General features: G+C 37.8%; 1 protein-coding gene across 2 annotated transcripts in view; it reads right to left on the bottom strand.

Moving 5' to 3' along the window:
• Positions 1-2,185: 2,185 nt before the first annotated feature.
• Positions 2,186-12,866, bottom strand: part of fstl5 (follistatin-like 5) — a 157,430-nt gene continuing 146,749 nt past the window's right edge. For both annotated transcript variants that reach the window (XM_032527709.1, XM_032527710.1), the window contains 2 exons: positions 12,100-12,224; positions 2,186-4,636 (listed from right to left, as the gene is read on the bottom strand). In XM_032527709.1, the coding sequence (XP_032383600.1) occupies positions 3,934-4,636; positions 12,100-12,224 (828 nt within the window). In that variant the 3' untranslated portion in view covers positions 2,186-3,933. The remainder of the gene's footprint in view (positions 4,637-12,099; positions 12,225-12,866) is intronic.

The raw sequence follows: 12,866 nt of genomic DNA, 5'->3' as shown, positions 1-12,866 counted from the left end.
CATAACGTCTTAGTTCTCATAGCAAGTTAAATTGCTTATATATCGGCATAGGAAAAAAAACAACCGTGGATCATCTCTTTAATTATCGATATACCATGTGATTGCCAATCGGCAAAAGCCTACTGAGTAGGACATTTAGAAGTTGAATAATAAACTATACTGATGTATCTGCAACGATGCAGAGCGATAAACTGGCCTGGAAAAATTATTGATCTTGCAAAAGAGCAGTTTCAGTCTCAGCAACAGGTCTAGATCTTAAAGACACCATGCAGTAAATGAATTGTATAGTAAGTACAGAAGCAAAGAATCTGTGTGGCTTACTGAGAAAGCTTATTTGTTGCTCTAGCTGTCTGTATGGTTTCTTGTTGACTTCTGTCTGCATGGTTTAATCTGTATTAATCTCATGCTGTTTCCTTTTGCTCTGGTCTAAAATCATCTGGCCAAAGGACTACAGTTGAAAATTATCCGGCTGGCTAACACGGGCACATGAACAGAAATGTTATTAAATGTGTGGTGTCCTTTTTATTAAATCAAGAATAAGAATAACGTTCTTTTTTGGCAGAAACTTGGTTTGAATGCAGTAGGTTTTCATTATCAGTGGAAGAGGCTTATCTGATCTAGGGGTTGTTGAAACGGAAGTACCTCTCCACATAGATTTCAAAGATAAGTCTACAGCTTTATGCAGTTTGGAGGATCCTTTTATCCAAAACACCTGACTGAACCTGCAGCCACATACACTTTAAAGATGAATAAGCCCCGATGGGAACGGTAACATACTGTCTATCTGAAAGTGTTAGCTGCAGTGAAACACAAGCATTTTGAATGTTTCCAGCAGAGAAATCCTTGAGAAGAAAATTACATGTCATTGATGATACACTGGATTTGTCTTTCATGAATGTAAATTTGACAAAGAAAAATGCAGTGAATGAAATTGGCTTTGGAGCGGGTAGTAGATGTCTTTGTTTACAGATGAGCTGATTTTGAGATATTTCATGTTCACATCTGACCCTGAAGAAATGACAGAAAATGTCCTTGCAACTCTTAACTCATTGTTAATTTACTAAATTTGTTCTTTTTTGAGAAAAGAACCACGAATAATATTTCTACCGAAGATGACAGATGTAGTTTAAGGGCAAATATGGCCACAGCAAATAATAATTTGTATTTTACACTTGCTTTGCCAGCATATTCACAACAAGGTTTCAGTTTGCAAAATTCCTGATACAATATTTTTAAAGCCAAATTGCTGTTCTTGCATACATTGTGAAAACCGTTACATGTAAATGCCATGTTAGTCCTCGGTGCAGACACTTCTATTAGCAAAGGTTTCAGTAAAACATACTCTACAGTAGACTACGATTATTTCCGTTACTTTTGATACTTTTAAATACATTTGGCTGATTATCCTTGCGTATTTTTACTCAGGAAAAGTTTTGTTGAATGGAAGACTTTTACTATGTGTTTGATTCTAAACCACTTGCTTGTATAGTAATTATTGTTCCTTTGTACCATTTCAGATTAGCATTTGCAGGTGAGCTTTAGTTCAGTTTAGTCTTACATCACCCTGAGCTCCCTAAATCTACTCCCAGCTCAAATTTGAGGTAAGGAAGTGTATCTTTTTTATTCTATTTAGCCTTCAGGTAGTCATAAGATCCGTCACATCCATGCCAATCACAAAAAAAAAAATTAATGCATTTGATATACTGTAAACTGTAGGAAAGCTTTTTGTGCTCTTCTTTTGTCGGGCAGGTGCGTAACCAAAAGTAGCAGATCAGAACTTTAGAAAGAATCCTGCACACTAACTATTTAGAAAATGCAACGTTTCGGTCTAGACCTTTATCAGGTAAATTACTGTAAACTAACTACACGACGAGTTACAACCTATACTGCCCTCCTTTTCCTGGTAATTGTCTGCTTTTCTTTCACTTAACAGATCTTAACAGTCTTACAATTGTATTTTCTTTGTTTGCTAATTATAACAATATGTTATGTTTCATTGCAAGATAAATATACCCAAAGGGACAACAGAATCTTGACCTTGTTCTTGTAGCATCTCTTGTAGCATAATAATTAGCAACAGGCTGCTTTAACTCCTGTAGGAAACTTGTCATTGCGTGATGTGTCTGTGTACCAACATCTACAGTTTAAAAGGTTGTATTAACAAGGAAAAGAGACCATAGACTTGTTTTTCATGGTCTAATTTTTATTGTTGGGTAAAATGACAAGCATGTGTTTTCTCTATATAAATAACAATCACATGAAGGAACATACGACATGGCTATGTGGAGGTGAAAGCAGCGTGTGTGTTCACAATGTGCTTGGAGTACAAGATGTTGATAATGACAGCTGTGTTTTTCCATTTCATAAAAAGGAGTGTGTTGATTTTGAACAGAACCTGCATGAATCTTTACATTAAATGGGAAACTAATGGTCAGCCGCTATGTACAGAACATAAATAGAGAGAATAGGTAAGAGGTCATCATCAGCAGTACAGTCAGGTTTAAAGGTTGGAAAACATGTGACAGAGGAAAAAGGAAATAAAATCATATATTTGAATAAGGTTTGAAAGGAAAGAAAGAATGACTTTATATAACCTGTACACTTCAAAAGTCCTTACTAAATTTGAGATACAGTTGCCCATTTTGAGTGCGAGGGTGAAAATGCATAGAAATGTATCCAGCTAGGAAACCGTTTCATTGACTGGCCAGCTACGTGTCTACTGCGGGAGCATTCAAAAAGAGTTTGTCATATTCAAAGCCTCAAAGACCCCTCTACACAATACATCTACCCCACTCCCCAGTGTGCTAGCTCATCATTACTTCACATTAAAACATCCACTTGAAACATGCTGTCAAACTGAGCAGACAATGCTTGTTTTTCAACAGTTCACTATATTACACTCTAAGATGCTTTTCTAATCATTTTTTTTGGTCCAGGGATATTAACGTTATGATTTTCTACACACACAAACACACACACACACACACACACACACACACACACACACACACACGCACACACGCGCGCTCTATCAACTCATCGCAAAGGAACGTTCTGACGTACTTCTAATTATACATACCGTATAAATATGGTACCATTTTACTAACATTGCCACTGACTTTCATTTTTCTGCTTTGGACTAAAAAGGAAAACAACATAAACACCATTCAAAACCTTCCAACGCTGGTTATAATTTCTATTCAAATGTTACAGAGTGCACAACCGTAATGAACCACTTAGTCTCTAGGCCTCCACTTCAAACAGGATGGGATCACAGCAAGGGCTCGTTTTAATTAGACTGAATCAGCTGCGTTGGATGGACGGATAGACGAGAGTGGTAGAATTGTGAGGAACCACGCTCACCACTAATGCAGGGGTCAAAGGAGGAGGTATAGTCTGCAGTCACACTGGGAATAATTACGCTAATTCCTCTGATGGAGGGGAATTTTCCTTGAAGGCACAGGAAAAAGTCGATGATGGGTAAACATAAATTACAAGTTATTCAGGACATATACAGTATATATATTTCTGCCAATTCACTTAAATATTAATTTTGCTCAAAGATTATCTACAGCATTCCCAACACACTGAATACAACCGATTGTGAATAGTAATTTTCTTAGCATATTTATGGATTCATAACTTCCTGAAAAAGATTACCAGCAAGCAACTTTATGTTCACTTAAATGTGAACCACCCAGTGGGGGAACAAACTTGGCTTTGGGACCATATCAATCAATTTCTCCCTCACTTTATTATTATTATTTTTTGGATGAGAGGTTCTCATCCAATGGACTTACAAATGGCCAATTTCATTTCTGAATCTGTGGTTTTCGCTTTTGCATTCCCACAAAATAAAAAAAATCTGCAACAGAATTCAGTGCAAGAGTACCTTTGAGGAAAAGAAAGCTCATTGGGTCTTGACGTTACAATCTAAGAATCCCCAACCCACACCACCACGTTGCCTTTGAGGACATCAGTGATTTCACAGTTGAGCTTGTTGAGTCGTCCGTCCAGGATGAAGAGGGACTCTCTTGATGGGGTCATGAGGTACTGTCCGAACAGTCCGCTGCCCACCATTACCCTGTTCCTGCTGCTCCAAGGCCACTCCGGCGACTTGGTGGCCTCTTTCAAGCTCTTGATCATCTTCACTTTGCCGGTGCTCAGCTCCACAAACAGAGCGTCAGTTTGACGGCCGGAGCTGCCGAACACGTTGTACTGGTGGATCTCTGTGAAGGAGTGCTGGAAGGCCAGATCAGACAGGTGGAGGTTGGTGTGGATGTCAAATGGCTCCTGGATCTCTCCATGCTCTGAGATCACCTGGATCCTCATCAGACCGTCGCCATCGTCGACTGTGACCAAGTAGTGGCCATCTGGAGACACGTATGGAGTGCCAGTGACATCACGGTTTTGGCCGATCACACTATCTGTTACACTGTCCAAGATGAGTTGTGGCTGCGTGGCCCCGGTGGAGTCGGGCCTGCAGTTGACAAAGTAGTAGCCGCCGAGATGGGTGTAAGCTACAGACTTGGGAATGCAGTTATATTCCCGTAAGCTGATGTTTTTCACATACGATGTCGTCTCCAGGTCGATCTTGTGGAGGACAGGCTCATTTCGGTGAAGGATGAGGCCAAATCTGTAGATGAGAGAAAACAAAGAAAATGATTTAATCAATAACACATTTGGACTTCTTGTAAACCCCAAATTATGACTTGGCTCTATCGCAAGGACGATCGGTCAGTCCAGACTGAAATATCTCAACTACAGGATAGATAGCCATCAAATGTGGTGCAGAGATCCATGGTTCTCAGAGGATGAAGTCTGCAGAGTTTGGTAATGATCCAACTTTAAATGTAGTGCCACCCGCAGGTCAAAGTTCTTACTTATCCAGTGAAATAAATCATCATCTAGTATCTTAATGACTTTAGTGATCCCCTGACTTTGAGCACCAGTTATGGTGAAATGTCTTAAACTGTTGGAAGGATTGCTATGAAAGTCATGTCCGCCTCAGGATTAATGGAATAACAACCTTGGTGATCAGTTAACTCATTTAGCGACATCATCAGGTCACATTTTTAACATGTTTAATACTTTAGTTCATGACTAAAATACCTGGAAAACCTTGTCATCAGCCTCAGTATACTCTCTGTTGAGTGCTACCTACGGTAGCATGCTAAACACGCTAAACTAAAATGGTGAACACAAACACTAGACATCAGCATGTTAGCATTGTCATGAGAAGCATGCAAGCATGCTGATGGTACAGTGGCTGTAGTCTCTCAGAGTAGCTAACAATTAGTGCAACAGCAGAGCAGCAAAACCTTGTTAATAAGTAACAGAGTTGATAATACATTTGACGGGTGTCTGCACCAACACTCAAGCCTTTTTAGATGTCAAGACAGTAGGAAATGTGAGTTAAAGTAATTTTAAAATTGTATTTCTTCAGGAATTTGCCAGTGAAGAGTGATGATTCTTATTGTTTCCAAGGCTCATTCATTCTAAAGCAGCAATTGGTAGCATCTTAAAATAGAATGGTGCAATCCACATATCAAGATGCATCAACCTGAAAAAATGAAATGGCAATTGATTTGTACTTGGAAATGATGCTAATTGGTTGACTGCCATCATTTTTAAAAGAGGTTCAGGAATAGGAAATATAAAGATTGCTGTGAGATCCATTTAACACTTCAACAGCCAAATACTGGTCCCTGACAATCTTCATATTGACACCCTAGCATCATCTACACCCCCCGCCACCCTCTAATAGAATTATAGCAGTTTAATATGTGGGCATGGATCACTGAAAATAATATTCATTACAAAAACCTAAAGAATCTTAATGGCACATTACTTTTTAACAGCTGAACGAGGTAACGGGGAATTTGCAAGGACCTGAGAGGCCTCAATTAAATGTGAATACCAGCTGAGACGATGCTGACAGGCACTTCAATCATGCCATCATTCATCATCTTTCATGCCGTTTGAACAGCAAGCTGTCTCTACCTGTGAACAGAAAATAGCTATTTGAAATCTGTGGCACACATTATCATCCCCTGTGAATGGAGTCATTGATCCAGAGATAGTTCTGACCACTGGGCCCCGGCATAAGCCTGTACTGAGGTTTTTTTGTAAGTCTGTTTTTAGAATTACGTCAGATTTTTTTGTAGTTTAATGTCTAGTAGCTGACGGACAATCTGATGGATTTCTTACATAAATTGTGTTTTTTTTTGTAGTAGTAGTTTGAGTAGTTCTGTGATCAGATTTCCCACATGGCTGCTGTCAAAAGATCTGTTATAAACTATAGTGAGCTTGTTTTAACATTGTTGGAGTAGTATTTCATGTTTTGTGGCTACCGGTAGTCTTGACTGTGTTGTAATGGACGTAAAACTGAACTTTTGTCCTCATCAAACCAACCAAACAGGCTTTCAAAGACTTGGTAAACTGAATGTGTTAGATTAAATCCAAACAAAGAGCTCTGACTAATTAGACTGTTTTTTTTGTCCAACCTGTACAAGAAATAAGACATAAGATTTTAGAAAAAATAAAATACTATAAAATAAATGTACTGTGCAGTTTAAATCTGAAACCATATGCCTATTCCATCCACTGATGATTTGCATACTTGTATAACCGCTTTGCTTGTCAAACACTGCTGAAATTGTTTCGTTATTGATTGTATCTGTTGTGACAATGGTAGTGCACACATACTGTGAGCTTTTGGTAACATGCTGAGAAGTTTAAGGTCAATGGTGCATTTGTCCTGCACTAACATGATTATTTTCAAGAAAAGCAAAAGCAAGATGTTGTTCATTTTGATACATGATGAAATTCATAACCAGACATTGTTTGACCTCGCTCTGATGTGAACACAGCTGCGTTGCTTCAAAGGCAGACCCAGATTGCTCTAAGCCAAACTGACAGCTGCCGTTTTTACAAATGATTAATGCAATAAAGATTCTCCCTGGTTTTGCTCGACACGGTTATGTTTAACTAAAGCTACTTCCCATTTTATCATCATCATGTCAATATTTTTATTTAAAAAAACTGACTGGGTCCCAACACTTGCTCTGCAGTTCAGTTAAATCTCCTGCGGGCAACATTAATGATTGTTGTACAGTGAAAGATATTTGTAACACAGCAATTCTTGTTCAGCCATCCTCCAGCGCAAAAGCACTGAATCAACATCTTGCTTGGCTTGTTTTGCCAGTGTCTGTGCAAAAAATAGGTGCAAGCAGCCTGAGCTGCTGGCTACTGCCAGGTACTGTGGGTAAAAATATGAAATAACAGCTTTTTTTGCTGACATGCACAGTTGCCTGTCCGTAAGTCAATGGTTTTAATGAATGACAGCCCCCAGAAGTTCCTGCTTGCTTTATAGTAGCTGCTGAGGGAATCCCCTTGTCATTAAACAATCCCCGGAAGTTGTTGAATATGTGTCGGCTGTTCGCACACTGCTCATGTTACTAAATCGACTAATCAATGCTGCGTTCCTGCCAACAGACAAATGGCTGTCTCGGTAAAAGATGACAAAGAAGGCCACAAGGCAGCAGTTAATTTAAAGTTTTCTGCAGTAAAAAGAGCTGTCTGAATAAAAAATATCCATGCGCATATTGTACTATAAGCTCTTTATACTTCAACTGTATACTGATATATTCTCCCAGCAAGAAAACTACTGTACACCACTGTTAACACTTCACAACTTCACAGGGAGAACCAACAGCTTCTCAATGTGACATTTCCACCTGCGTTCATCTGAATGTCGTGAATCACATCATGAATTAAGTCTGATTTTGCCAACTAACTATAGGTTTTGAACTGTCAATCCCACTTGCAATGGGCCTTTCACATTTTTTGGCAGAAAATTGGCAGAATAGGTTATGAATTTTTTTTTTTTTGTTGCAGCTCTAGAAATGAGAAATAGTACAGTAAACTGACAGAATAACCTAATATAATCAGTTAAATTTAGCAGCTTGTCCACATTATTGCAGCTATACAGTGAGTAGGCATTTTTTACCTGTATGGTTGTAGGAGTTAACTTGCCATTTTGTGTAACTATTGAGATGCACAAGATTTATACAACGTGCATGTCCTTTTTGTTTTTCAGACTTTACCAATTCCAGTATCAACTGCATTGGAGTGTTGGAATCCATTAATAACTAGCTTTATTAGGAACAATAAAAGGAAAAGAGTTAAATTTAAGAAACTAACCAAAACAAAAGAAGGAAGTGGCCTAGGCGCGCCCAATCTGAGTTATTTTCAAGCAACAGAGCTTAATACAATAATGTTATAGACAAAAGATAAAGCAGACGGAAAGTGGTTACTAATGCAAATACAATATTCATAAAAACATCACCGTATATAATAATAGCAGCGTAAACAAATAATAGGACTGAATAGATGGGCAGATTTTGTTTTACAAAGTTGGCAAAATATATCGAAAAATCCAAAAATAAATGATAATTTGAGATACATTAGAGAAATGGCTTGGGATCCAGAATTTGTACCTGGCAAGATAGATGATATACTGAAAATATGTGCATCAAAAGGATTGACAGCATATATACAAATGCTTGAAAATAAAAGAAGTAGACTAATTTCTTTCACTAGGTACAACCTTGAACACTGCGATTTTTACAAATGTCTGCAGGTAAAGTCATATCTTTTAAGAAATATTAAAAATTTAAGCTACCAGAGAAGAACACCCCTTATTAATGGTGTTGATTAAAACTTACAATAAAGCTAATAAAAAAGCTCTTTGAAAAATATATAAAACTATCAAAAGTAATACAAATATCAATAATGAATGAATGAGCAAAGTTATTGTGTTTTAAGTTAAGGTATGGTGTGAGTTTGTTTACACACAAATCGACTCCTATATTTCTTAGAAACAAGTTTGGAATTATATGTATATGCTGTATGTGTATACATACTGTATATATGTATAGATGTAAGTTAAGAAGAGGATAGGGGTGCAGATGTACGTGTTAACACGTATATGTAGATATATTTGTTTACTCTTTTTTATTTATTTTTGTTAATTTTTCTATAGCTATGAGGGGTGCTTTTGTTATTTTTTATTATTATTTTATTATTACCAGCACTGTGTGAATTGCACAGATGTGTACATATAAAAATAAAAAAATAAAAATGTTAAAACATTTAGGGTTATAAAATTTGTACCGCATTATTGTACAGTAATGGTTTATAAATTAATTAAGGAATTGCAATAAAACCATTAAAAAATGATTGCTACAATGTAAAGGAGGTATGTGTTTTACATTTGAGCCACGTAAAAAACATTCACAATAAGAGGACCTGGCAGTAGCATACACCAAGCCTATTTTTTCAGGGCATTTAAAGTTATGAGAAACTAGTTGGTAAAGATGGCAATTTTCTAACACTGCAATAAAAAATGGTAACACACTTTCCTGCAATCTCTCCTGCAGACCTCAGTGGATCTAATTACAGCTGTGCCACAAACACACACAGAGCCTGTTCCTCCTCTCCAGGGGACCGTTAAAATCCTAAAATCCTCCAGACCTCCTGCTTGTTCCTGGCCTCTCCATGACATTTGTCAAGCGTTTAGGACGGGCTTTTCTCTGTCCAAGTTAAGCCTGAATGTGTCAACTGCTTGTGACTTATAAATACCACAGCTTAATAAATTGTTAAAATGTTTGAGAGCAGGTGAGGTGCCAACTGTCCCTCTCTGGCTGCTGTCTAAAATAGCTTTTATGCAGAAGTTTTATTTAATTGTGGAAAAACATACATAACTGTTTGCCACAAAGACTTAAAGGGCCAATAGGACTGATGAACTACAATCTTTGACATTGGTCCAATATTAAGCTAGAATATTGCAGTCCAGCGACAGCGAAACAAGCTACAATGTAAGTTAATAAGTCAATTGTCCAGCTTGTATTTAACTTCACAAAAGTGCTTGTTTATCCACTGACAGGCTTGGATTATATTGTCACATGTCAATCGGTAAACTGTGTTTCAACCAAAACTAAAGTGGTGATGGTTAGAAAAGTTGAAAGACGACCCAAAACGGCTTTTCATAGTGTCATTTTGTTTCTTTCAACTTTGAATGAAGTGTATTTTACGATGCTAGAATTTATTTACATTAAGTTTGGTGGGTTTAGCAAATGCAATTTTCGCAGATGCTTTTATGTTTAAAAAGGATCTTACTTTTTAACAGAAAGGCCTACCTCCTTTGAAATCCTTTCCATAATGTTGTCAGACACTTAGAAATTATTCTGAGCCTGTCAGTGGCAAAACAAGCGCTTTTGAGAAGGTAAATACAAGCTGCTCAGTTGCCCTGTTTACTTACATTGTAGCTGGTTTTGCCCCTGCTGACTGCAGCGATCTCACTTAATACTGGACCAATTTCAAAGATTGTTGTTCCCATCAGTCACTTAGACACAGAAACATAGGGAAATAGGGTCCAGCTACAGATGGACTGAGGTCCAGCCTGCCAGGAAGGGCAACATATTTGTTACAAGAGTCCCTAAAGATTAAATTCCCATGTTGTAAGGAAAAAGAAGATAACTCTGGATTTTGTGTTTGAGACAGTTTGCTTGCTCTCTGAGTGCCTTATTGGATGATGATAAAGTGTAATACACTTTGTTGTATTTACTGTCTTTGTTGGCGCAGGGATTTGTCAGTTAAAGTCGGGGTTGATAACTATTTCCAATATACACTTTTTTGATATTGTTTGAAATGGTCTTTACACCCAGACAGCAATAAATAACTCATGGGCTCTGAAAAAGGAGCTAAAAAAGATCCGACATCTGTAGCTGCTGTAAAAACGCCCACTAATCACTATCTTGCAGCCCGCTTGGAAAGAGCCAATGAAATGCCCCCTGGCACGCTATGCGTACTCTAACCCTTAACAAGCCCGAGTCTAGTGGAGAATGGAGGAAAAAACCCTGGCAAGAGTTGCCACTGCCACCTTGGTTGGAAAGTTAAAAAAATATTTTCAGGAAATGTCTCGTGCACGCCTGTGTGTCTGGGGAGCCCCAAAGACAAGCTACGTACAATTCTTGCTAGCTTTTTAACATTACCAACCCTGCCTTTGAGAATTTACACCAATTATTTACACCAATTGGCCTTAGATTCAAAGTAGGAACAGTCTGATTTAGAATTAAAACAATATTTGATAAATCAATCAAAAGAAAATGGACTATAATTTTGAGTTATGTTTCAAATAGTCCGGCTCACCACATGTGCATTGCTGAGATAAAGCCTTTCTGCTATCTATTTTGCAAGGGCACCTTTGCTGTATCCAGGGCTAAGCGCCGCCCAAGGCGATTCTGATTGGTTTAAATAACTACAAGCAATCCTGTTTTCTCCACTTTCCCAGAAGGATAAGCTTTGTAGCCAGACCATACCATATACAGTATGTTATAAATACAAACCCCAATTCCAATGTAGTTGGGAGATTGTGTAAAACGGAAATAAAACCAGAATACAATGATCTGCAAATCCTTTCCACCTAGATTTAATTGAATACACTACAAAGATAAGTGTCCCAGCTTTTTTTGGAACATGTTGCAGGCATCAAATTCAAAACGAGTGAATATTTGAGTTTGAACATTAAATATATTCTCTTTGTAGTGTATTCAATTAAATCTAGATGGAAAGGATTTGCAAATCATTGTATTCTGGTTTTAATTACGTGAAACACTTATTTATTATTTGTTTTAACCAAGAACATTTTTCTATGGTGATCTGTGTTTATAATGCCCATCCCTACTGGATGAATCACAAGACTGATATTTTTAATTTAAAAAATGTCAGTTGTTAATTAGCTTTTGGATTTATAAATTCAGGTATAAAAAGTTAATTTGACAGCTGCTGTAACGCGGGTTTATTTTCAGAACTATTTCAGGTGATCGGCCGGTCTCCTCTGCAGCACAGATGACCTCCGGGCCTTTCTCCAAAAACCTCAATTACCGCCTTAACAGACAAGCACACACTTCGTTTCATACAAAATGCCTGTCCAAATCATTATTGTAGCACCTAGGAGAAAAAAAGTGAAAAAACATGCCAATGAGGTGAATGTGATTTGCAAATGAATTTGCATTAGGAGTGTTCTTGGATCACCTGATGTGGTTAATGATGAGGCTGGAGGCGGGAATGAAGAAGTCGTCCACCTTGTCGAAGTGTCTGCCGATCGGCTGTGTGTGAACGGTGTGGTGGGAGACTCTCCCACTGGCCTGATTGATTACCTGGTGAACACCAATGAAAAGGCGGTGGTTGTTAAGCATGTACAGTATATTTGTAGCTCACAACCACAAAGGAGTGATACTTGTAATTGACGTTTTTCAATTAAACTAAGAGTTTAATTTAAACCATGAAATACACTCAAAAAAACACACGCAATATGTTGCTATCACGTTTAACTGTGCTCTGATTTTAAATACAAGCCTTCAACCCCTTGAGATGGGAGGCGATGTGTGCTGTTGTTACTGTTGTCTAAATAATACTTGTGCATGCATGGAAGTGAGCAGAGATGTGATTGTGTGTAGGCAGGGTTTGTTTGATTGTGCCACAATGCACAAAGCAAATTGCCACAGACCAAACCCTGCATTATAAATTTCTGTGCAGGCGATGACAAGCAGATTTTTTAAAGGAAGTAAAACAGCAACACTCGAGCTGAATCAAGACGACTCTAATACAGACGTACTTATTGATTCTACTTGTGACATGATCTTTAAGTCTGTGTCATGGTGACATTTAGTATCAGCAATTAGTATTTGGACTGCTTCACATTTCATCTGTTCTGTATTCCGGCACACTGGATCTAAAATAAATTAGTAATGACACTGTCATTCAATTTGAGGGCGTTTACATCTATATTAAGTGAGAGA

This window comes from Etheostoma spectabile, chromosome 10 (genome assembly GCF_008692095.1).
Source record: "Etheostoma spectabile isolate EspeVRDwgs_2016 chromosome 10, UIUC_Espe_1.0, whole genome shotgun sequence".
Classification (NCBI taxonomy): Eukaryota; Metazoa; Chordata; class Actinopteri; order Perciformes; family Percidae; genus Etheostoma; species Etheostoma spectabile.
This window is presented reverse-complemented; position numbering and strand designations above follow the sequence as displayed.